The sequence below is a fragment of the Dama dama genome, chromosome 22 (genome assembly GCF_033118175.1).
Source record: "Dama dama isolate Ldn47 chromosome 22, ASM3311817v1, whole genome shotgun sequence".
NCBI lineage: Eukaryota > Metazoa > Chordata > Mammalia > Artiodactyla > Cervidae > Dama > Dama dama.
Genome location: NC_083702.1, coordinates 8,608,587 through 8,634,962, shown reverse-complemented (window position 1 = coordinate 8,634,962; position 26,376 = coordinate 8,608,587). Strand labels below are relative to the sequence as shown.

Genomic DNA, 26,376 nt, shown 5'->3' with positions numbered 1-26,376 from the left:
TTAATTCAGTGGTGTGCTGGAATCCATTTTGAAGCGGGCTGGTTAGCCACAGGACAGACCTTCTGAAGATGAGCATGTTTTCATGAACATCCAGAGCAGTAACTTAGTATGATTACCAGCCACAAATAAATCAGACCTCTTCTTTTCTGTATGAATATTTTGGTTATAGAAGTTGGAGAACCAATACAAAAAAATTTTTTTGAAGATTAGCAATTGGGAACAGGGGGTCAAAATAACCCATGATCTCAATAATGTGATTTAACCCCTGTTGGAATTCTGGTACATTTCCTTTGGAATGTCTTATTCATGACCTTTTGTGGTTTTGTTTAAATATTATAAGGCATGGATAATTAGATGCCCTCCTTTATTTTCCCCTCTTAATAGCAGAAGAGTTTTCCATGTGGCTCCTAGTCATCATTTCCAAACTCTCTCAAAACCCATTATTATATTTAGTATGTCCAACCTTTTAGGTTAATCAGTTCCAGAAATGTATTCATTACTATATAAAGAAATACTTTCAACAAAGCAGTCTATATTTGTTCAAGTTTATCTGTGTGTATATGCTCAGTCACTCAGTCATGTCTGACCCTTTGCAACCCCACGGACTGTAGCCCGCCAGGCTCCTCTATCCCTGGGATTTCCCAGTCAAGAATGGAGTGGGTTACCACTTCCTTCCCCAGGGGATCTTCCCATTCTAGGGATCAAATCCACGTCTTTTATGTCTCCTACATTGGCAGGCAGATTCTTTACCACTGCTCTACCTGGGAAGCCACATTATAATTTCAACCTTATTGCTCTATTTCACATTATTTTCTATAAACTTTGGTAATTATAATAGCAAACAGTTATTGAGCATTGCTGTAGGTTGTCTGGCTTAATCTTTACAGCAGTCCTTTGCAGAGAGATACTTTTATTATCCTCATTCAACAGATAAATAGAAAACTGAGATCACACAGACAGGAAGTGGCAGAGCTTGGTTTTAAATCCAACTTTCCTACTGTGATCTCTGATGCCTCTGTGCATGGGACCTTAAACTTTGCTTTCTAGATTTGAAGTCAGGTATCTGGGTCCATACTCACAGGGAAATCTTTTTGTATCTGTGGTTAATTTTGTTTCTGGGCCTCATCCATTTCATTTTCTGGATGTCAGAATGGGAAACACTATCCCCAGTGCAGGGACCTCATTATTTATCAAGAGTGAATGCTTTTTGTCTTAATTTTTGGACTCTTTCATAATGATGGTCATGTAAGTTATAGCCAGACATATGGCCATTGTCTTTAGAAGGATATCTGAGCTGATTTTTTCTGAGCTTTAGCTCTGCCTATGTATCTGACAGCTTGAATTATTTGAGGTATCAGAATTACAGTAATCTTATAATACTGGTTTAGAAAGCAAGTCTCATTTACCTATGTCTGTTTATTTTGCAGGTCACGGAACAAAAAACCAAAGGTAAAATTTTCTTTTTCTTCCTTTTTAGATTTGTGCTCTTTTGTGTTGAAATTTTACACTTGCCGACTCAGCCTCCAATCCACTTGATGCATGAGGGTGGGTGTAGAATAATTAAGGTTGGTTGTCTGCAGTTACTGAAGAGCAGTAATGACGACCTAAAAGTACTTATACTAGTGTTTCTAGTTGGCCTTGTGTTTTTTTAGGAGGCAGGAGAGTAGATAGAGTAATTCCCCATTTTGAAAGTAAGGAGGTCATAATTTAAACAGAATCTTTTCAGAATTTTTCTTGGAACAATAACAAAAGCAGCACACTGGCCCCTACTTTACAGATGGCAACTGCAGAGAGTTGTTAGCCATCTTGATCCGTGACAGGCGTTGAGTCTGAAAACGAGTGTTATATTTAGGATGGTCACACTGTCTTCTGAGCTAGAGCCTAAAATATGCTTTTTGAAAAGATAATGTACTTTACCGCTTACAAAATAGTGATATGTGGTAAACAGAAGCAGATATCCCTGAGGTCATTCTCAACCTCTAATGGTCTGCATGTTTTCAATTCTTTCTCCTCTGTTACTTTTGACTATGCAGTCTTGTCTGTGATGGTCATACTTTGGTCAATCCTGTTAAGGACGAGAAGCATCATTCCTTGAGACCAGTGTTGTAGCTCCTATCCTCGCCCATCTGAATATGATGTTCTCTGCTAGCATACGCACTCAAATTATCTGCATAGAGTTGTCAAAATACCCAAACCCAGGTCTCTTCCCACACCCTCATGGTCCCAAGCCACAGCCATAGGAGGTATACTTAGGAAAGTTCTGTAGATGACCACAGTATATGTCCCAGATTGAGAACCACTGTCCTAGATGAAGGGAATTGTGATAACCTGGGGGAAGATAGGGTCATAGAGAAGCCAGGCTTAATGAGAGCTTCACTGAGGACTCGTTTCTTCATTGTTCTGTTTTGTTTTGTTGGACTAAGCATGTCACACAGTGATGGAAGACTAATAAAGGCAGTAATAGTTTCTTATGGAACTTAGTTCAGGAAAACAGATTCTCAGATGAGTAGACATTACTGCCATATATTTCTAATTGAAAGGCATTTTAGGGAATTCCCTGGTGGTCCAGTGGTTAGGACTCCATGCTTCCCCTGCAGGGGACAGAGGTTCGATCCCTGGTTGGAGAAATAAGATTGTGCATACCTCATGGTGCTGCCAAAAAAAAAAAAAGATAAAAGGGAAAGAAAGGCATTTCTTTTTCTTTTTTTTTTTTTTTTTACATTTATTTTTATTAGTTGGAGGCTAATTACTTTACAATATTGTAGTGGTTTTTGTCATACATTGACATGAATCAGCAATGGATTTACATGTATTCCCCATCCTGATCCCCCCTCCCTCCTCCCTCTCCACCTGATCCCTCTGGGTCTTCCCAGTACACCAGGCCCAAGCACTTGTCTCATGCATCCAACCTGGGCTGGTGATCTGTTTCACCCTAGATAATATACATGTTTTGATGCCGTTCTCAGAAAGGCATTTCAAAGGAGAAAATAGTCTAGAACTTTTTACTGATTTATAAAATAAACTGAGCAAAACTTACTAGTTGTAATTATTTTAATTAGTTAAAATAGTGTTCTCCCTTTATACTTTGTCAGTTCCTAACCCAGAAATAGGCATTATTTTGAAAGTATCTCTGTAAATTACTTGTTTGAAATATAAATTATACTTTACAATAGAAATAGAGTTATTATTGATCCATGAAACAGTGTCCGTATTTTTTAAACCAACTTACTATCTAGGAAAGGATTTTGGCATATAAGTGTTTTTATAGGACTTTTTGATGACTTATGGGGACAACAGATGAGAAAATTGGCCTTTTCCTGAAAAAATCCAGACTCTGTGGTTACTGGAACACAGTGATTGGGTTCCTGGGCCTGCCTGGCCACAATTTTTAATACTTGTGAAGCCAGGGACCAGTTCAGCTGTTGAAACAAGCTGCTCTGTATGTTAAGTGGTATTTCTGTTGGAAAACTGAAAATCCGTTAGATTTTTCTTTTTTTATTTGTACCAGGTCTGTTCTTAGAATCACATTCCTCTTTCCTCTGCCAAAGCCTTAAAAGTTAAATTTTGTTTTTTACTTCTACCAAAGTTTTCCTCTGTTTAGGGTTTTTCTCACACCTACCATAAAATGGAGTACAGTTTCACAGTTTCCATATTCCCCTTCAAAAATTAAAGTAAAATAATCTGAAGTGAGCGGAGCGCCCGCTTGAGTCTCATAATGGATTTAATTGTTAGAACCAGAGAATAAAAATAAAAATTATCCCTGAGGTGTGTTAGACCATAAGAAGAGGGAGGCCCTGATCTTTTTACCTTTTTTTATCCCATTTTACAGCCGTATCTTCATCTTTGTTCCCAGGAGTCTGCCTGAATCCCACTCCTCTTCCCTCAGCTGATGTTTCTGGGTCCTGTTCCTCTTCCCAAAGATGATGCCTTCCTTGGGCAGGCTCCCCTGAACTCTGACTCCACCTCTCTTTCCCCAGCAGACCCTATGAGAAAAAAAGAAAAGACTGTGTTGGTGTCAAGGCTCTGGTTGTACAGAAAGGACTAAAGTAAGATTTGTCCATATTTTGGAGGAAAAGTAGATTCCGTGTATATTTTCTTATCTTCCATCTTTTTTTTTTTTTTAAATGGTGAGGATTTCAGAGAGAACAGAATGGGCTTTCAAGTAGAGGTGATGGGCATGGGCTAGAGCTGGGCCTGCTGCTCAGGTAACAAATACTACAAGGTACTTAGGTAGCAACTGATCTCGTTCATTGGGTATTGGTCTTGGAATTGGAGACATTTGTAGGATTGATGTAATAGACCAGATTTAACAGGGATGAAGGATACAATTAGGATTAAAGACGTAGACTATGTAATGGAAGGGTTTGGACTTAACCACCTAGTGTTGAAGGTATTAGGTCTTAGGGTTATAGTTGGCTTAATAGAAGTTACCAGTATGAAATAACTGACTTATAGAAATACAGCTTTAAGCTACATTACTAGAAATACAGTATCTAGGCAGGGATTTGCAGTTCCTGTAATGGGCACCGCTCTATGGAAAGGAACAGAGATTGACCTCTGTTGGATGGACCTTGAGGAGTTCGGGCCAGATTGGTCAAGGAATTGGAACCTGTGTCCCCTCTGGGAGGGCTAGACGCTGGAAGAGGGGAGGGAATGTTTAACCCCCAAGGAAAGGCTTTCCACATGGGGAAGCTCTGATAACTTCAAAGATTTGAGGGACTTTGGTGCCTGACACTTAGCATTTCCTTGGTAAATGTCTGTTGGTGAGTCAAAGAAATAGGGGAAAACTTCTGGCTCAGTATTAATTAAAATTTTTAGATATTATTGTACAAAGCAAATTCATAATCTTCACCCAACTGGGACACAACAAAAAAACAATGTTTTCCCATCATCATACCTGGGATGATGGACCATTTTATTCCACTGTCAAAACTCTTATCTTTGAATCTATTCCAGAAATCCTATTACAGTGACTACATGGTGCTCATTGTAATAACCTTCAGTTCAGTTCAGTTGCGTCTGACTCTTTGCAACCCCATGGACTGCAACACGCCAGGCTTCCCTGTCCATCACCAACTCCTAGAGCTTACTCAGACTCATATCTATCAAGTCAGTGATGCCATCCAACCATCTCATCCTCTGTCGTCCCCTTCTCCTCCTGCCTTCAGTCTTTCTCAGCATCAGGGTCTTTTCCAGTGAGTCAGTTTTTCACATCAGATGGCCAAACTGTTGGAGTTTCAGCTTCAGCATCAGTCCTTCCAATGAATATACACGACTGATCTCCTTTAGGATGGACTGGTTGGATCTCCTTGCAGTCCAAGGGACTCTCAAGAGTCTTCAACACTACAGTTCAAAAGCATCAATTCTTCAGCACTCAGCTTTCTTTATGGTCCAACTCTGACATCCATACATGACTACTGGAAAAACCATAGCTTTGACTAGACAGACCTTTGTTGGCAAAGTAATGTCTCTGCTTTTTAATATGCTGTCTAGGTTGGTCATAGCTTTTCTTCCAAGGAGCAAGAGCCTTAATTTCATGGCTGCATGTACTAACCTTGGGTCTACTCTAATTTGAGCTTCCCTGGTGGCTCAGTGGTAGAGAATCTGCTTGCCAGTGTAGGAGATGGGGGTTCATTCTTTGGGTCGGAAAGACCCCCTAGAGAAGGAATTGGCAACCCAGCCCGGTATTCTTGCCTGGGAAATTCCATGGACAGAGGAGTCAGACATGACTTAGTGACTAAGACAACAAACAACAGCTAGTCTAATTTATTAATATTTAAGACAGGCTCCACCCCCACCCCCCAGGTTCAACCAGTTCCCATTAAACTGGGAACGAAATCACTAATGATTTAATGAGGAGAGAAACTTCCAGTGAGATGATCTGGGCAAAAGCCATTGTGCATTGAGTTTGGGGAATGAGTGGGAGGTAAAGAAACGGAGACAGTGCTTAGAGGTTGCTGAACAGTGTTGAGCTTGCATCGACCACTCTATGTGTCATCAGTCTTTGAGATATTTTTGTATTGCCTTGATTATTATTCACCAAGAAATTCTTCAGTCTAAAATAATGTCTTTTGTAGAACATGTTTGTATTTTAACTATTACTTTTAAAACGTTACTGGAAGATGTTTTTTTGGTTTTGTTTTTTAATGTTTGATACCATCAAGGTATTTAGAGAAAATAGTTTATTGGTCCTGCCCATCTCAGAATTTTCTTAAGAAAACTTTTATCTGAAAAAGCATCTTATTGAAGTTTTTCAGAAGTAGAGGCAATTAGAAGCTCAGACTGTAAGATGAGATTGGTATAAAATAATGGCAGCAGAGAAGGGGAAAAGAGTCAATCATTAGAGGAAGTAAATGGTTTTCAGTGGTAAATGAATGGAAATTAGAAAGTAGGATACCCAGTTTTTTCCACAGTGTCTTTATTCCCCTTTGAAGCAGAGATCAGGTTTAAGCCACAGACTTTTTCTCTGGAAAATAAGAAACTATGCCTTTATTTTGAGCAGCTCATCTTCAGAAATATTTGTACCACAAGCTGCAAACCATTAAGATTCAGAAGAGAAAAGAGAGGACCTGAGAAGTAATCAGACAGTCCTAGTTTCCCTCTGCTCGGTTACCCCTGATGCTCTGGAATATGCTGTGATCCCTGCAGGGATTCTGATGTCTCTAGTTGGACTTCGGGATGCAGGTTGGGTTGGGCATCCTGCCTAACACCTGCATTGCTCTGCAGCTAGTGCTTAAGAGTGTGGTAAAACAGGGTAAACACTCACTCAAGCCCTGCAACAGTTCGCTCTTAACATGTACTGCAGGCAGGCTTTTTCTGACAGTGTCCTAGAGTTTTGAATGATTAATCTCCCAGGAGGGAGCACTGTGTTGGAAGGAGGATAGTCAAAAGGTGGTCCCATTTTATTATGACTTCGTTACTTATGGTCCATTGTACCTCTGATGTGATGGTGGGAAAATGCCCTGAGAGCTTTGCAGGGAATCTTATACAGTATATGATATCTACCAGATTTCTTCCACTGTGCTATGAGTGATTCAGAGTTCATCCAACTGATGTTCAGATCTCAGCTCTATAGGCTCTTCTTACCGTGTCTGATTCTATTTTAGGGAAATGAGTGACAAGCCTGGTTACTTTAAAGTGGAGGTTCTAGTCTTTTTATAGAAGGGTGGCCCTGTAGAAGCATAATTCCTTCTGGCCTAAAAGCTAGTTGGGAAGAATTTCCCCCAGCCTGCATCAGCTTCTTGTTTATTCTCATAATAAGAGGAGAGGAGACTGGAAATGCTGTGTGCTATGGAATCCTCCAGACACAGATAGAAAATGGATCATTAAATAATTCATCTGTATTCATCCATTAGTCAGTCATTTATACATTGGTCTTTATAAGTCATGCAAAGTCCACTATATTAATAATACTGGGTTAGCCCAAAGTTAATTCAGGTTTTTCTGTAAGATGTTATGGAAAAACCCAAATGAACTTTTGGGTCAACACAGTATTAGGCAATGACCTATTTATTTTCTTGAGAAATACATCTATTTATCTGTTCATCCTCTCACCTCTCTTCCTTCCTGGGAGGCACAGTACTGCCTCATGATTGGCTAAGGTTAGACCAGGGGTTTAAGCCTTGAAGTTACTTCAGGCTCCTGCTCTTTTTTCTTCCTGTTACTCATAGTACTCCCCAGTGTCCAGCGGGTGTAGATTGGGCCCCCTGATTTCTGATGATGTAGCTCTCTCATAAAGAAGCCAGTTTAGTGAACAACCTGCTGACCCAGCATGGTTTCAGCAGTCAGAGCAATACTGTCCCCAGGGCTGGCGCTCGCATGGCTCTGGGGCTCAGGGACTCTGGCCTCAGAGTCCTCGGAATTCCTAGGCTCGGTGATTGATTGTGTATTGCTGCCACAGTGTGCTGCCAGGTAAATTTTCCTGGAAAGGGTGGAGTCTTTTGGTAGGATGAAGCGAGGGATTTGCCAGTCCAGAAGAACTTTCTCCACTGGGTGGAAGGGAAGCCAGAAGGGTCCAGCAGAGCTTCATAGTCATCTCACATGTTCCCATCCTTCCTGTTTGCCATTTTACAAGGGAGGGAAAACCTTAAATATTTAAATAGGAAAAATATCTACATTTTGAAATTTTTATTTTAAATGAATAGTTGAAAAAATACACATAAGGGCCACTTAATTTTTTTTTTAAATAAAAGCAAAGAGATTTATAACATTTCTAATGTTTACACAGAATGCCAAATAGTGTCTTTAAGTTCAGCTGGCTGTAGAAACCAAAACCACATTGATCTTGGGATTCTGTAAGCCTGGTTTCCCTTTAGGGGTATACTTTGTGCCAGGCCCTAAGAAAAAAAAGTGAAAGATGGGTTCCTGCCATTGAGGGTCTTCTGACCTGGTGGGGAAAATGATCGACAAATGGAGAATCTCAATATAAACAGTTTTTTCAGTGGCACAGAGATGGACAACATGGTCCAGGAGTGCACATGAAGGAGGCTGAGCATACCTGCTCCAAGGACTTTGGGTAAAGTTTCTTTAAGAATGTGGATGGAGAGAAAGGGCTGCTGGGCTGAGAGCCTTGAACCTTTCCCCAGGGGTTTTGCCTGGGGTCTGTGTGCACCCTTAGGCCTGCTAGGCAGCCCTTCAGGGGGCTCCACTGTTGATTTCAGGGAGTGAATGGTGCTTACTTCCTTCTCTTCCTTAGTTAACGGAATGTCATTCCACGATACCGCAGTGTTTGAATCCTTGTCACCATCACTCTCCACCCTTAGCTATCTCCAGTAAACTGAAGATGCTCGGGGATCTGGAAACACCATGTCTCTCAGAGTAGGATGAAAGGAGCATTGTCTTATTGGAACCTATCTCATGGACACTTTCTTGAAAAAATAATCTTCAGAAAAATTCACTGGATTTCAAAGGCTATTTCCCCATCTCTCTCTTTCAGTGCCCGAAGTGACGAAACCAAGTTTAAGCCAACCAACGGCCGCCAGCCCAATTGGCAGCTCTCCATCGCCACCAGTCAATGGTGGCAACAATGCCAAAAGGGTGGCAGTGCCGAACGGACAGCCGCCCAGCGCCGCCCGCTACATGCCTCGGGAGGTGCCGCCCCGGTTCCGTTGCCAGCAGGACCACAAAGTGTTACTGAAACGTGGGCAGCCCCCTCCACCGTCCTGCATGCTCCTCGGGGGCGGGGCGGGGCCTCCTCCCTCCACGGCGCCCGGAGCAAACCCCAACAACGCACAAGTGACAGGAGCGCTGCTGCAGAGCGAGGGTGGGACTGCACCAGGTGAGCGCGCCTCGGGCGAGGGGGACCTGGGCGGTTGCAGGGAGCCAGCGCATCACTATGTGTTGCCTGTCTAAAGTCCACAAGAAGCGTTGATTATATAGACTGAGTTAGTTAGTGTTAGTCACTCAGATGTGTCCGACTCTTTGTGATCCCATGTGACCTGTCAGGCTCCTCTGTCCATGGGATTCTCCAGGCAAGAATACTGGAGTGGGTAATGATTCTTGTAGACTCTTGGGGTTATTCGCAAGATGGAGGAGGAGCCCAGTGTGCGATGTGTACCAGCATTTCTCTCCTGAAACTGGGTTTCAGCGTCTGGCGAGTGTCTTCTTGGCCTGCTGCTCTTTTTTTTTTTTGAAGCTCAATTTTATTTTATTTTATTTTTTTTTTTTTTATTAGTTGGAGGCTAATTACTTCACATTTCAGTCAGCCATAGAGTTACACACATTCCCCATCCCGATCCCCCCTCCCACCTCCCTCTCCACCTGATTCCTCTGGGTCTTCCCAGCGCAACAGGCCCGAGCACTTGTCTCATGCATCCCACCTGGGCTGGTGATCTGTTTCACCATAGATAATATACATGCTGTTCTTTCGAAACATCCCACCCTCACCTTCTCCCACAGAGTTCAAAAGTCTGTTCTGTACTTCTGTGTCTCTTTTTCTGTTTTGCATATAGGGTTATCGTTAACATCTTTCTAAATTCTATATATATGTGTTAGTATGCTGTAATGTTCTTTATCTTTCTGGCTTACTTCACTCTGTATAATGGGCTCCAGTTTCATCCATCTCATTAGAACTGATTCAAATGAATTCTTTTTAACGGCTGAGTAATATTCCATGGTGTATATGTACCACAGCTTCCTTATCCATTCATCTGCTGATGGGCATCCAGGTTGCTTCCATGTCCTGGCTATTATAAACAGTGCTGCGATGAACATTGGGATGCACGTGTCTCTTTCAGATCTGGTTTCCTCAGTGTGTATGCCCAGAAGTGGGATTGCTGGGTCATATGGCAGTTCTATTTCCAATTTTTTGAGAAATCTCCACACTGTTTTCCATAGTGGCTGTACTAGTTTGCATTCCCACCAACAGTGTAAGAGGGTTCCCTTTTCTCCACACCCTCTCCAGCATTTATTGCTTGTAGACTTTTGGATAGCAGCCATCCTGACTGGCGTGTAATGGTACCTCATTGTGGTTTTGATTTGCATTTCTCTGATAATGAGTGATGTTGAGCATCTTTTCATGTGTTTGTTAGCCATCTGTATGTCTTCTTTGGAGAAATGTCTGTTTAGTTCTTTGGCCCATTTTTTGATTGGGTCATTTATTTTTCTGGAATTGAGCTGCAGGAGTTGCTTGTATATTTTTGAGATTAATCCTTTGTCTGTTTCTTCATTTGCTATTATTTTCTCGCAATCTGAGGGCTGTCTTTTCACCTTACTTATAGTTTCCTTTGTAGTGCAAAAGCTTTTAAGTTTCATTAGGTCCCATTTGTTTAGTTTTGCTTTTATTTCCAATATTCTGGGAGGTGGGTCATAGAGGATCCTGCTGTAATTTATGTCAGAGAGTGTTTTGCCTATGTTCTCCTCTAGGAGTTTTATAGTTTCTGGTCTTACATTTAGATCTTTAATCCATTTTGAGTTTATTTTTGTGTATGGTGTTAGAAAGTGTTCTAGTTTCATTCTTTTACAAGTGGTTGACCAATTTTCCCAGCACCACTTGTTAAAGAGGTTGTCTTTTTTCCATTGTATATCCTTGCCTCCTTTGTCGAAGATAAGATGTCCATAGGTTCGTGGATTTATCTCTGGGCTTTCTATTTTGTTCCATTGATCTATATTTCTGTCTTTGTGCCAGTACCATACTGTCTTGATGACTGTGGCTTTGTAGTAGAGTCTGAAGTCAGGCAGGTTGATTTCCTCCAGTTCCATTCTTCTTTCTCAAGATTACTTTGGCTATTCAAGGTTTTTTGTCCACATTCTTCGTTGCCTTTTTTCCCTCCTCAGACAAGAGCATTACAATTCAAGCCCCCATTGCCCCAGGTGCCTCTTCAGGTGTGTACTCGGGGCGACTGGAAGCGAGGCTGGTGCAGAGGCTGGTTCTGAATCTCAAGACGTGCATGTTTATGTTCCTGGAACTCTGGGAACAGAGAGAGAATGGTCTCTTAGATTATAATGCAGAATTTTGGGAGAATTCCACATAATACCATCCTATTAGTAGATTTGTAAGATCAATGTTTCTTTATAGAGAGCCCTGGATTTTGAGCTCTGTTAAAAATTGTATGTATGTATAAGAAATCTTTACCTGAAGGGCTCTGCTAGAAGTTTTGAGAGTTTTTAATAGATGAATGCTAAACAGCCAGCAGCCAAGAACTTCCAAATATCATCCCCCATTTTTTAAAAACTTATCAAAAGATTTCCACTTATTCTTCAAATGTTTTTTTGAGATCATACTCAAATTCAGAGCTTGAAGACCATCAAGTGTTGGCAAGGACAATGAATTGGTGGTTGTTAATGGTAGGATGCTTTATTCTAGTTCTGATTTGAACATAGAATTGCCTAGAGAATTTTTTTTTTACCATCTTATGTGCAAAGTAAAGATGGAGAGAAAGCTGGCAATGACATAGGCCTTCATACAGAGACAAGTCCTATTCATGAGGCTTCCTTTGGTAGCTGTCAGGATAGGCCCAACCCAGACAGAGAAAGGCTTCCTGGCCCCTTGTCACCAGCTGCAAAGGGAAAGTGTGAGGGGGTGTTTGTGTCGGGCACTTTAGCTGCTGAGTCTCGCCAGGCCTGGATGTAGACGTAGGTCTAGCATGAGTCACTCTCCTGTTTACATTCTTAAAACCAAGGAGGCCCCTGATCTCAAGAGTTTGAGATTCTCTGCTTCCTTACTTTTATATGGCGCTATGTAATATTTTTTTTGAACTTCATATTGATTTAAAGCTGTTTGGTTAAAAAGAACTGAAATAAGTTTAGAGGAAATTATTGGTCTTAAAAACAGGTCATTCCCCCTCCCTCCCGTGCCAATCAAATATGCTCTGAGCCAGACTCTTTTTATCAAGTTCCTTGGGCATACAAACTGATTCATGCTTGTCTGCCCTGGCATCTAGCTGGGTGGGCATTCATCATTCAGCAGCTGCTTACTGAGCAGCAGTGCCCTGGCTGCCACATGGAATTTAAACGTTAGCAAGATACGTCTCTGCCTGGAAGGCATTCATGTGAGTGAAGGAAGAGGTGAATGCAGTACACAGAGCAAACAGCTCCAGACAGAGAAAGGCTGTTTTCAGGTGGCGAGCTCAAAAAAAACTTCATGGAAGAAGTGGCACTTGAACTAGGCCCAGAAAGATGGATAGATTTCAGTGTGTGAATTCCGAAGGGAAAAACAATAGGTGCCCATGAGGAATGCAGCCAGGGTGAGAAGGCACAGTTAGTAGAGTGTGGGCATCGTCAGAGAAAGCAGGGGAAGGGGAAAATGGAAGAGTCAGTGGGTCCCAGGTTGTGGAGCATCTTAATCAGACCTCAGGCCCAAGAGTTTAGCTTTATTCTTATGCACTACGAAACTCTCCACTCCTTTCCATAGAGCAGTGATACAATCAGAGGTGTGCTTTATTAATACTGGGGGTGTTTAGAGTGGGTTGTAGCTGTAAAGTGAGGATGGGCTATTAACTGCATTGTCTCAAGATATGGGAAGTCCCTTCTCTGTCCCTGGAAGTAGCATGAGGATAGCCTTGAGAGGTGCTATGGGGGTAGGATTTAGCAAATACACCAACCAGGCAAAACAGAAGAGACTAAGACGGGTATGATGCAGTTAAGCAAGGCAGGCTGTGGGTAGAGAACTAGTTTGTGGGGAAGTGATGAGCTCGCTTTGGGGGTGGTTTGAGCTCGAGGGTTGAGAGATGATGCATGTGCCGCTGTGATTAATGAGACCATCTCTTTCTCAGAGTCAACCCTTGGAGGTGCTGCTGCTTCAAATTATGCAAATTCCACTTGGGGCCCGGGAGCCTCCTCCAACAGCGGCGCCTCCCCCAACCCCATTCACATCTGGGACAAGGTGATTGTAGACGGGTCTGACATGGAAGAGTGGCCTTGCATTGCCAGCAAAGACACTGAGTCTTCTTCCGAAAACACCACCGATAACAACAGTGCCTCGAACCCTGGCTCTGAGAAGAGCACTCTGCCAGGAAGCACCACTAGTAACAAAGGAAAAGGGAGCCAGTGCCAGTCTGCAAGTTCCGGGAACGAATGTAATCTTGGGGTCTGGAAATCTGACCCTAAGGCTAAATCTGTTCAATCTTCCAACTCTACTACGGAGAGCAACAATGGACTAGGAAACTGGAGGAATGTGAGTGGTCAGGAGAGAATTGGACCTGGCTCTGGCTTCAGCAACTTTAACCCAAATAGCAACCCATCTGCCTGGCCAGCGCTGGTCCAAGAAGGAAATTCTAGGAAAGGGGCATTGGAAACGGAGACTAGTAATTCCAGTGCGCAGGTTAGCACAGTAGGTCAGGCATCCAGGGAACAGCAGTCAAAGATGGAAAATGCGGGTGTTAATTTTGTTGTCTCTGGCAGAGAGCAGGCTCAAATTCATAACACTGATGGACCAAAAAATGGAAACACTAACTCCTTGAACTCAAGTTCACCAAACCCCATGGAGAATAAGGGAATGCCCTTTGGAATGGGCTTGGGGAACGCCTCCAGGAGCACTGATGCCCCTTCACAAAGCACTGGAGATCGAAAGACTGGGAGTGTTGGATCTTGGGGTGCAGCTAGGGGGCCTTCTGGAACTGACACAGCCTCTGGACAAAGCAATTCTGGAAACAATGGGAACAATGGAAAGGAGAGAGAGGACTCCTGGAAAGGAGCTCCTGTTCAGAAATCAACCGGGTCAAAAAGTGACTCTTGGGACAACAATAACAGGTCTACGGGTGGGTCCTGGAACTTTGGCCCTCAGGACTCTAATGACACCAAGTGGGGTGAAGGGAACAAAATGACATCCGGGGTCTCTCAGGGAGAATGGAAACAGCCGACTGGGTCTGATGAGTTGAAAATTGGAGAATGGAGTGGTCCAAACCAACCAAATTCTAGCACTGGAGCATGGGACAATCAGAAGGGCCACCCCCTCCCTGAAAACCAAGGCAGTGCCCAGGCTCCCTGTTGGGGAAGATCTTCCAGCTCCACGGGAAGTGAAGTTGGAGGTCAGAGCACTGGAAGCAACCACAAAGCAGGAAGCAGCGACAGTCACAGTTCTGGCCGCCGGTCGTACCGGCCCACACATCCCGACTGTCAGGCTGTCTTGCAGACTCTTTTGAGCCGAACTGATTTGGACCCCAGGGTGCTCTCAAACACCGGCTGGGGCCAAACTCAAATTAAGCAGGACACAGTGTGGGACATTGAAGAGGTGCCAAGGCCCGAGGGGAAATCTGACAAAGGAACTGAGGGGTGGGAGAGCGCTGCCACACAGACCAAGAACTCAGGGGGCTGGGGAGACGCACCCAGCCAAAGCAATCAAATGAAGTCTGGATGGGGAGAGCTCTCAGCCTCTACAGAGTGGAAAGACCCCAAGAACACAGGAGGCTGGAATGACTATAAGAACAACAACTCTTCCAACTGGGGAGGAGGACGCCCGGACGAGAAGACATCTTCCTCTTGGAATGAGAACTCCAACAAGGATCAGGGGTGGGGAGGTGGACGCCAGCCCAACCAAGGATGGACTTCTGGAAAGAATGGTTGGGGAGAAGAGGTCGATCAGGCGAAAACCAGCAATTGGGAAAATGCTGCGAATAAACCTGTGTCCGGGTGGGGCGAAGGTGGGCAGAGTGAAATCGGGACTTGGGGGAGCGGTGGGAACACAAGCCTGGCTTCCAAAGGCGGGTGGGAAGATTGCAAAAGGTCTCCGGCGTGGACAGAGACAAATAGACAGCCCAGTTCCTGGAACAAACAGCACCAACAGCAGCAGCCGCCGCAGCAGCTACCGCCACCACAACCCGAGGCCTCTGGCTCCTGGGGAGGCCCAGCCCCACCACCTCCAGGCAATGGACGACCTTCCAATTCCAACTGGAGCAGCGGGCCGCAGCCAGTAACCCCCAAGGATGAGGAACCCAGCGGTTGGGAAGAGCCATCCCCGCAGTCGATCAGTCGGAAGATGGACATTGATGATGGCACTTCCGCGTGGGGAGACCCCAACAGTTATAACTACAAGAATGTGAATCTGTGGGATAAGAATTCCCAAGGGGGCCCAGCACCTCGAGAAGCAAACCTGCCTACCCCGATGACCGGCAAATCAGCATCAGGTAGGTGATGGCTTTTTCTTACAGGTTTTGGTGAAGAAAAACAGTCCTAAACCAAGGCATTTTTATTAAGAGGTATTTATTGAACTTAGCTTCGTTCTGAGACTCTTTCCTGCTTTAACTGTAGGCTGTTGTCAACAAAAGCTCTCTTTATATCAAACGTTGGTGAGGATAGATGCTGGTGGTACATGGTAATGCTCTTTCTTGGTAAAAGGGAAAGGTGGCATCCCTGGGTTAGTCTCACCCCTATTTTATTTTTTATTTTTTTGGTAATTGTATCGGTCTGCAGAATCGGAAAGATTTAGATCTTGCCAAACAAACTCTGCTCTAGATTTAAAAATAAAGAATTAAAATAGGAGCAGAAATAGACCTAATTTCTACATTCCTGTTCTGCCTGTGGACACGTCCTCTGTGTTGCTCTTTCCCAGCAATGGGAAGCCGTCTGTGTTTGTTCTTGCAGAGGCCATCAGAAAACACTAGAGCCAAGCTGGGATCTGGAAGGTTTCCATCACTTTCCAGATGATTTTTAACAGTTAACCTCTGGAAGTAGCATATTTCGTTATGGAGATTGTTGTTGCTCAGTCGCTAAGTTGTGTCTGACTCTTTGCGACCCCATGGACTGCAGCACGCCAGGCTTCCCTGTCTTTCACTCTCTCCCGAAGTTTGCTCAGATTCATGTCCATGAGTCATTGATGCTCCATGAGTCATTGATGATCCAACCATTTCATCCTCTGTCGCCCCCTTCTCCTTTTGCCCTCAGTCTTTCCCGCATCAGGGTCTTTTCCACCGAGTCAGCTCTTCGAATCAGGTGGCCAGAGTATTCCATCACTTTCCAGATGATTTTTAACAGTTAACCTCTGGAAGTGGAGCAGTTCGTCATGTGGAGATTATCTCATGATAATCAGTTGTCCAGAATTAAACTTTCTTCGCTCCTTCTTTGGATAAGAAACATCATGCCTCATAAATTAAAAATAGTGCTGATAAAAACTTATAAAGGGAGGCAGTTTTAAAAAGTAGTGCTGGTGATGGTTCTTAGTTTAGCATTGGCAACTTGAATGCCCTTGTGTAAATCAATGAATTGAAGGGATGCACCCTTAATTTGTTTGGATTATTTGAGTTAAAATTAATCATAATAATTTCCCACTCTCCAAAGGAAGTCTAATGTTCAGTGAATCCAGTTATGAAATGATTACTTTTAACTAGTTGTTATTTTTTTAATATTGAAAAGAAGACAAAAGAAGGAAATGAAGATTTGCTTATTAATTCCCTATCTAGAACATGTAAAAAATTTTCTTCATGTAGTAAAAACCTTCAAACTATATAGAAAAGCAAAAGGTGAAAAATAAAAGAATCTTAACCCTTAGAGTCTCTACTTGCAGGTTTTAGAACTTTGTGTGCCAGTCAGAGATTTTGTTCATACCTGTAGCAAAATATATCCTTTAAACATTTTACACGGGGAATTGTACTATATACACTGTTCTTCACCATGCTTTTCTCATTATTCTTCAAAACTTTTCGTGTCAACAAATACATTTCCGTCTTTCAGTTGCTTCGCATATAGTATTCACTTGATGGGCAACTCACGATTGGTCTGACTGGTCCCTTTTTCACAGATATTTAGGTTGTTTCCAAAGGTTTTCTGACAGTGATGCCATGAGCATTGTTGTACATGTAATTTCACCTACTTTTACAAGTACATATATGGTATAATTTCCTGGCAGTGGAATTACTCTACCAAAAGTAAAAGTGACAGTGCCAGGTGTCCTCCATGTAGGTGGTATCCACATTTCTGTTTCCTCCCATAGAATTCAGGAGGTCCTGTTCCTCCTCCCTTCACCCCCACTGGATACTACAGTGTTCATAAATCATTCTTTGAGATGCGTGTCCTTTCTTTACAGTCTGGAGCAAAAGCACACCATCTGCTCCAGATAATGGTACTTCAGCTTGGGGTGAGCCAAACGAAAGCAGTCCTGGGTGGGGCGAGATGGATGACACTGGAGCGTCGACAACAGGCTGGGGGACTGCACCCTCCAATGCTCCAAATGCCATGAAACCTAGTAAGTATACGGCACTCTTTTTGAGGGAGTCTCTGTTAATTTGGAGAGTCACACATTTTGGGGAGGGCTGCTATTACATTATCAGTTCAACGAGGTTCAGGACCTTGGATCTTTAGTGAATGGTTATTGGCAAATGATGGGGACTTGGCTTGGCATATGTAAAAATGCTTACAGTGAACTGAAAGTTTTAAGTTAGTATTATTGATTTCATTTTTAAAACATATTTACTTAACTCAGCTATGCTGGGTCTTAGTTGCGGCACGAATGCTCTTCCTTGTGGCACGTGGGATCTTAGTTCCCCAACCAGGGATCAAACCAGGGCTGCCTGTATTGGGAGCATGAAGTCTTAGCCATTGGACCACCAGGGAAATCCCTCATTTTAACTTAAGTTTAATGTCTAGCCAGAACTGAAATTTTGATGTGCCTTTTTTCCCATAGTAAGTTAAATATTGCTCACTGTATCTATTTTGCATTTCTACGCTCATGTTGGTATAAGTTAAAAAAAAAAATAATTCCTGGCATTTAACATGGAACAAGGTCTCTGCTGCCCAGTGACTTCATCCTTCTGCTCCTTTCTTTCCCCTTTGTCTCTCTTTTCATACTCCCACCCACACAGGGACATTTAAGGTTTCTTGAACCCAACAAAGATTTCTTCATTTGAATTTTTTAAACAAAGCACGTCACACTTATTCATAATCACTGATAATCTAAGCTGTCCTTGATCCAGCTGGCAGTGTGTACTCACAGTAATTTGCAAAACTTCGTAAACGGATGCTGCAGAATGTCCCATTGGATGATCCTCAATTTAAAACTTTAATTTCAAGTGCCTGTTTTCACTTTTTTGTAGTTTTCTTAAGAAGTATTCCAACGTCTCTTTTCTACCATATTGCAGAGTTAAGGGATTGTCTTTTGATTAAAAAATGTGGTCAGACTGAATCCTCCGAATTGGAGCAAGAATAAATTCCATTGTCAAGTTTATTTTATGATATTTATGATTCTAACCATACCACAGGATGGAGTATCATCTTAGCTCTCTGTATTCTGGAAACACTCTTGTGCCTGTGTAACTTGACTGCATTTTGAAAACGGCAAATCTCCTTCACTTCATAGAAATAGCTTGATAAGGAATTTGATCTTGTCTTGACTTTCATTGTAAAATTGGTTCTATCATCATGGGAAATACCATTCTGTAGACTTGGAATAGATCCAGAACACTGTTGAAGGGCATAAACCAGACCCTTGGCACAAGGAGGCACTTTAGCAGTACTTTGAAGATTTTTATGTGTCTTTCCCAACTTCGGGATCATCTTTCTTCCATCACAGAAATCACTTTTCTCCAGATTTTAAAAAAGGCTTCTACTCACTGGGATCATCTTTGTCCATAGCTAAAGCTGTAGTTACCTTTCCCCCTTCTCTGGGTAATTTGAACATGTAGTAGTCAGGGGAGGGGGCTAGATAGTCACAGCCTACTAATTAGTGCTCATGGTGATGTAACCTGTGATCTTGTCTAGACTGTAGATGCCTTAAATCTGGTGTGGACTCCAATACTGAAGTCATGGAGCTCTATTTTTTTAATCTCTCTACAGGAAATCATTTGTTAAAAGTGCAGCTCCAAAAAAAAAAAAAAAAACAAGTGCAGCTCCTTTCTCTCGAAGAAGGGTTACATGGATGTCTTTCTTCTTTAAAAGGGTCAATATGTCACTTATGTTGGGTTTTTAATTCCTGTTGCTTGTCAGAGGATGTATAAAGCCTCTGCTTACGTAATAGTGGGTAACCTCCTATGCAGGAGAAATGGTCCTGGTTATCCAGAAGCGGGGAGAACAGCCCCCCAGGCCCTGCTTCTTGCTGCTCAGTCACAGAGCCCCTGCAAAGGGGGGCGCTTAGTGAACCCCATAGAAGGTTCATCCCAAGGTTCACTTGGGCGTTGCTGGGAGATGATGCCACCGTCTGAGGAAATTGACTACCTAGCTCTCTGCGTACTTGATTGGTGCCTGGATGGCATCATAGGCCTGGTCCCAGAGCCTGGCAGCAGAAAGGCCTGGAAAAGCCAATTTTCTGGCTCTAGACTCTTCGTGTGAAGCAATCTGAATCAAATAACTCCCTCCATAAATGTCTTGTCATTTTGTAAATTGGAGGTGTGGATGGAGCTTCTGGACTGCCCAGATTCTGGCAAAGAGTCTGCCTGCAGTGTGGAAGACCTAGGTTCAATCCCTGGGTCGGAAAGATCCCTTGGAGAAGGGAATGGCTACCCACTCCAGTAATCTTGCCTGGAGAATCTCATGGAGAGTGGAGCCCAGCCTGTTACAGTCTATAGGGTCGCGAAGAGTCAGACATGAACTGAGCGACTAATGCTTTCATACCTTTTCATGGAGCTGCTAGGTGGGATAGTGTATTTCCTTTCTTCTATCATCACCAGAAAGTGTACCCATACAGAATTTTCAGAAAGAGATTAAGGATTTATCCCAGTCTCCAAATTCAAGATCTTTGTTTAAGGGGAAATGTTGGTGGAATTGACTGGAGCCTGATGATGACCTACTTCCTTGAACAGTTGAGCACTGGTTTCCCTGTCTTTGTTCTCCCTTCCACGTTCTGTCTCCTACATTTCCTCCTCCTGTCTTTTATTTTATTTATTTATTAAATATTTATTTATTTATTTAGCTTGACCAGGTCTTAGTTACAGAATGTGAACTCTTATTTGTGGCATGTGGGATATAATTCCCCAATCAGGGATCAAACCTAAGCCCCCTCCATTGGAATCATGGAGTCTAGCCACTGGACCACCAAGGAAGTCACTCCTCTGCTCATCTTTAAAAGCCATTGCTTATACATTGTCTTTGTCTAGGATCTTTTTAGTATCCAGTACCTTTCAAGTGTGTAAATCTAGTAACTTTCAAATTTTCATGACTTTGTGAATTTCTCTTCTTTCACTGTAATTTTGATATTCAAAATCTAGTACAGTTTTCTTTTTTTATCCATCTTTCATGTTCTTTTCTTCACCCCAAACAAGGTTGACAGTTGTTTTTTATCCTGCCTCATATTTGTAAAATCCGTGACAAAGTACACCACGTATTTCCTCTCAGGAGGGTAAAGCTAAGAAGTGCAGTACAACATTCTCATTAAGAGTAACAGATTTCTCTTAATTTAAGTGTGAAATTTCTTGTTAAGTAAGTAGTGATAGGTTCTTTTCAGTTGGGGGATTTCTGTCAACACTGTGTGAGGGGAAAAATCATTGAACTAGAAACCAGGAAATCTTGATTCGTGGTTTATGAATTTACTGTGTATCGTTGACCCTTTTGGGGTTTGCATTCTGCCCTCTAAAGTTGGGAGAATATTTGCCTCACCATACAGACTGATTCTGGATACAATCACAAATACACTAAAATGCTGTATTTACAAGGAATGGCCATTGTGGGTTTTGTTCTATCGCCATTGCATACAGTTGGCTTGCTCTTTTCTTAAAGATTCCAAATCTATGCAAGATGGCTGGGGGGAGAATGACGGGCCAGTGGCAGGAACTCGCCATCCCAGCTGGGAAGAGGAGGATGATGGAGGAGTCTGGAACACTGCCGGCTCTCAGGGAAGCGCTTCCTCCCACAACTCAGCAAGCTGGGGACAAGGAGGAAAGAAACAAATGAAGGTAGGCTGCGTTAGAAATGTCTGAACTTGCTTATTCATTCTTAGAAGGCAGAACTGAGAATGTTTTGGTGGAAGAAGCCACGTAGCTGAAGTCCTTGCAGTCCTCAGTGATGGAGAAAATACTTTCTTCAGAACACATAACTGCTTCCTCTTTACCCCTCATCTTCCTTCCCTTGAAGTCTCAAAACTACAAAATTCTCACTCTGGATAAAATGGAATTTTCAAAGAAACAAGATTTTTCTTTTCACTTCAATTTCCGTATTATAATAATTCTTTAGGAATTTTCAGGACACCCTTTATAAATGTTTTATGCTTTTGTGTTCTAAAGCCTGATCAGTCCTTATAGAGTAGGTCCCCATGAATATGTAGACGGGAAACCACAATAATATTGTTTCTCCAGCAACAATCAACATGACTCATTTTTGTCTGATTTGGGAAATTCCAAGGCCCAGAATCCTTTCTCAACAAAATGAGGTGCCAGTGCATAACCCTGCATTAGCAGCTAGGTGGTTTACCTCTGTCCTGTATCAGTTGTGTCCTACACTTTTTATTTTCTGGATTGTAGAGCAACTTAGTTTCTCTTTTGATTTTCATAGTTTAATGAGGACTTTGGTTTTCAATCTAGAACCTGAATGACCCTCAGTAGGAGCCCTCTTTTTTCATTCCAGCCTCTCATTCTACAAACACATTAAAGGAAAAAAAGTTGGGCAGCCATGTATGTTATTTCAGCCCGGGAGCCTTGCTGCTCTAAGAAACACTTCGTAACTAAAACTCCTGGTTTTCGGGTACCAGACACCATTTTAGAAGGTCTTCAGTTGACCAAGGGGCTGTACCTTCATCTCCTTCTCCTATGGGATTTTGTTCTGAATACCATTGCTTTCTTTTATAGCCTGAGAATGCAGGTTGTTTCTGTTAGAAACGTTTTGTTTAAGCAGTCATTTACAGTTTTCCCCCATAAAGGACTTTTATTTTCTTACTTCAGTCACAAATAAAATTATTCAGTGAACTTTCTAACATTTTTAATACATTTGCATTGTCTAGTCTTCTGTGGCTTTCTTTTTATTATTTACAAATTAATAATGAGACCAGATTCTAGGAAGACTGCTGAGGAAGCAACCAAGTGAAAGGTACTAGCCCACTCAGGGGACCACCAAGATTCAGTGAGTTTAACTGGGAATTACCTGTTTCTGTTCCATGATTGATGATTCTGACCTTTCTTACTGTGTGTGTGTGCGTGCACGCGTGCGTATATTCCAGTACAGCTGACGTAAAATTGACTATCTTAACCAATTATAAGTGTACAGTTCAGCAGCATTAAGTGCATTCACATGGTGGTGCTGTCATCACTGACATCTGTCCACAAAGCCCTTCTCATCTTGCCAACTGAAACTTTGTACCCATTAAACAGTAACTACCACTCCTCCCTCCAGGGAGGGCTTTTTTGACCTTTAAACCTGTAGAGGTACCTTAACACTCTCAAAAATAAAATTGACATGAGCAGTAGCATCAGAACACACAGAACTTTTACCTGGAAAATGCACACGTACACAAAGCCACATCATCTCCAGCCCCCACCAGGTTCCCATCATAGTTCCACTCACCTTCTCCGTAGAAATAAAAGTGGAGCTGATGATTGGTTCCTTGTTCAGCAGAGAAGTTAGTTTGTCCCCTGAAGAAACAAAAACCCACACCTGCCGCCTTTGCAGTAAACTTGGTGATGGTGTCTTCTGCTGACTTCTTTCCACTTTCCACAGAGCCCAGTGTCCTTTACATTCTCAAACAAGCAAATGAAAGTGCTGTGTGGATGAGCGTCTCCTTGTATCCACACAGAGAGTAATGACCAGTTTAAACAGGCTCCTTTCCAAATAACATGCACTGGCATCAAACTTTTTCTTGACTCCTAATAGAAACCGGCTTGGGTTTCAAGGAGGAACTGAGAGGGAAAGTACTAGCATGCAAGCGTTATATTTTAGAAAATCTGATGTTGACCCTCTATAGGGTGAAAGCCCTAGCTGACCATTTATTTTTCTAGTTACTTCTAACTCAGTGCAACGAATAGAACAAGAATGAAAACATTGATGTAACTAAGGCCTGTTACTTTTTTAGACTAACAGATCTATCAAAATAACTATAGTTAAAGAGAAGTAGTTATGGTTGGAAAAGGTAAACTCTTGGTTTTATGTTTTTCATCAGTACTTATGCAACTCAGGAAGTTGAAATCAATTATTTGATTCTGAGGTTACGTATTTCATTTCTGTAGTGCTCACTCAAAGGAGGAAACAATGATTCATGGATGAATCCTCTTGCCAAACAGTTTTCAAATATGGGATTGCTGGTAAGTTTTTTTTTTCATAGGTGTACTATATCCCAACTTTTACATTTAGTACAAATTTTAAGACCACTGCCATATATAGTACAAAATGACAGACTTAGAAACTGGTTACGCAATGTTCCTGATTTGGATTAGGCAATGTTTGTTCTCTATTCCTTTTTTCTTAATGAAATAGTCCAGTATTTAAAGGTTACAGCTTTTAAACGTGTAGCCTTTGTATCCTTTCTTTAGAAGGTTAGGGAAGAAAGAGCCAAGGACTTAAAAATGTATTTAACTTTTGCTGACTACTCTACCAGCTTTAATAGTATAATTAAAAAAAAAAAAAAAAACCTAGCCATAGCAGAATGACTAGGGAAACTATTAGTGATTAATTATATAGACAATTTTTGTAGAACTTTAATTTTTTGGTCTTTGGGGAGCAATGTGGGGACACCCTGTCCCTGGTTGCCAAAAGACAGATGACTTGGCTGCACATTGCAAGACTTGATGACTTGACAAGTCACGAGAAGACGTTGTCATCATTTGGCTCCACTCAGGAAATTTAATCCTGAGCCGGCTGGAACTTGAGGACAGGGGTGTGTTTCTCCAAGCAGCTGTTTAGCTATCACTGTGTCCATAGATTTACTGAAGCCAATCTGATGTGAAAACTGAATTTAAGAATAGAGGCACCAGCAGCAGTCAGAATTACTCTCATGAAAACTGTTCCTGTCTTCATTCCAGTTGAAGGTTCATTTCCAAGGACCTGGTATAGTCCTAGATGTAAAGTAAGAGTAAGGTGTGGTTCATGCATGAATAATGCTGTTTCTTCTCTAAGTGTGTTTAATTCCAGACTTTAATCTTCCTCACTGTTCTTTTTTTTTTTTTTTTCAGAGTCAAACTGAAGATAACCCAAGTAGCAAAATGGATTTGTCTGTAGGTGTGTATCCCCCCACCAAATGTAGTGGAATAGGTTGCTGTTGTTTGTGATCCTTTGTTGGGATCCCTGCTCGCTTTGAATTGGAATGGGTGCGGTTCCTAGACTCATATTCCACACTTGCTCTGTGGAAGGTACTAGGTAGGGATTGAAAACTAATGATGACAAGAACCAAGAAGTGTAAGTGAGCGGTGTGTGCCAGGTGTGAACAGTTGAGGCTTGAAAGCCATTGATTCACTGTGGAGAGCCTGTGTACCACATAAAGGAGTCGGCCTCTGCTCGGTTCTTGGCACTTGTTGCCATGGACGAGTGTATGCTCAGCTTTGCCAGATCCTTCACTGTTCTCAAGAGAGGCCAGAAATTCTTATATGCTTTTAGTTTTAAATATTGAGAACTAATCCAGATTTTTAAAAAAAAAAAGTTGTGGCCAAACACATGCTGTCTGTGACCCTGCCAGAGTCACTCTCAGGTGGCCAGGCCTGCCTGCACCAAGATGTCATCAGTTCAGTCAGTTCAGCTCAGTCGTGTCCAGCTCTTTGCGACCCCTTGGACTGCAGCATGCCAGGCTTCCCTGTCCATCACCAACTCCCAGGTCAAACTCAGGTCCATCAAGTCAGTGATGCCATCCAACCATCTCATCCTCTGTCATCCCCTTCACCTCCTACCTTCAGTTTTTCCCAGCATCAGGGTCTTTTCCATTGAGTCAGTTCTTCACATCAGGTGGCCAAAGTATTGGAGTTTCCGCTTCAGCATCAGTCCTTCCAATGAACATTCAGGACTGATCTCCTTTAGGATGGACTGGTTGGATCTCTCTGCAGTCCAGAGGACTCTCAAGAGTCTTCTCCAACACCATAGTTCAAAAGCATCAGTTCTTCGGCACTCAGCCTTCTTTATAGTCCAACTCTCACATCCATATGTGACCACTGAAAAAACCATAGCCTTGACTAGACGGACCTTTGTTGGCAAAGTAATGTCTCTGCTTTTTAATATGCTGTCTAGGTTGGTCATAACTTTTCTTCCAAGGAGCAAGTGTCTTTTAATTTCATGGCTGCAGTCACCATCTGCAGTGATTCTGGAGCCCCCAAAAATGAAGTCTGCCACTGTTGCCATTGTTTCCCCATCTATTTGCCATGAAGTGATGGGACTGGATGCCATGATCTTAGTTTTCTGAATGTTGAGTTTTAAGCCAACTTTTCCACTCTCCTCTTTCACTTTCATCAAGAGGCTCTTTAGTTCTTTTTTGCTTTCTGCCATAAAAGTGGTATCATCTGCATATCTGAGGTTATTGATATTTCTTCTGGCAATCTTGATTCCAGCTTGTGCTTCATCCAGCCCAGTGTTTCTCATGATGTACTCTGCATATAAGTTAAATAAGCAGGGTAACAGTATACAGCCATGACATACTCCTTTCCTGATTTGGAAGTAGTCTGTTCCATGTCCAATTCTAACTGGTACTTCTTGACCTGCAGACGGATTTCTCAAGAGGCAGGTCAGGTGGTCTGGTATTCCCATCTCTTTAAGAATGTTCCAGTCTGTTGTGATCCACACAGTCAGAGGCTTTGGTGTAGTCAATAAAGCAGAAGCAGATGTTTTTCTGGAACTTTCTTGCTTTTTCAATGATCCAGCGGATCATAGAAAGGCAATTCTGCCTTTTCTAAATTCAGCTTGAACATCTGGAAGTTCACGGTTCATGTATTGTTGAAGCCTGGCTTGAAGAAGTTTGAGCATTACTTTGCTAGCGTGTGAAAATGAAAGTTGATCAGTTGTGTCCGACTCTTTGCAACCCCATGGACTATAGAGTCCATGTAATTCTCCAGGCTAGAATGCTGGAGTAGGTAGCCTTTCCCTTCTCCAGGGGATTTTCTCAACCCAGGGATTGAA

The 26,376-nt window shown here is 42.4% G+C and overlaps 1 protein-coding gene across 7 annotated transcripts in view; it reads left to right on the top strand.

Annotated features, from left to right (window-relative positions):
* Window positions 1-26,376, top strand: part of TNRC6B (trinucleotide repeat containing adaptor 6B) — a 242,216-nt gene that overhangs the window by 179,138 nt on the left and 36,702 nt on the right. For 5 of the 7 annotated variants that reach the window (XM_061124481.1, XM_061124485.1, XM_061124483.1 and 2 more), the window contains 7 exons: window positions 1,428-1,449; window positions 8,936-9,277; window positions 13,212-15,560; window positions 17,456-17,614; window positions 21,076-21,251; window positions 23,511-23,585; window positions 24,453-24,498. In XM_061124481.1, the coding sequence (XP_060980464.1) occupies window positions 1,428-1,449; window positions 8,936-9,277; window positions 13,212-15,560; window positions 17,456-17,614; window positions 21,076-21,251; window positions 23,511-23,585; window positions 24,453-24,498 (3,169 nt within the window). The remainder of the gene's footprint in view (window positions 1-1,427; window positions 1,450-8,935; window positions 9,278-13,211; window positions 15,561-17,455; window positions 17,615-21,075; window positions 21,252-23,510; window positions 23,586-24,452; window positions 24,499-26,376) is intronic. The other 2 variants (XM_061124487.1, XM_061124488.1) reach the window with 2 other exon arrangements.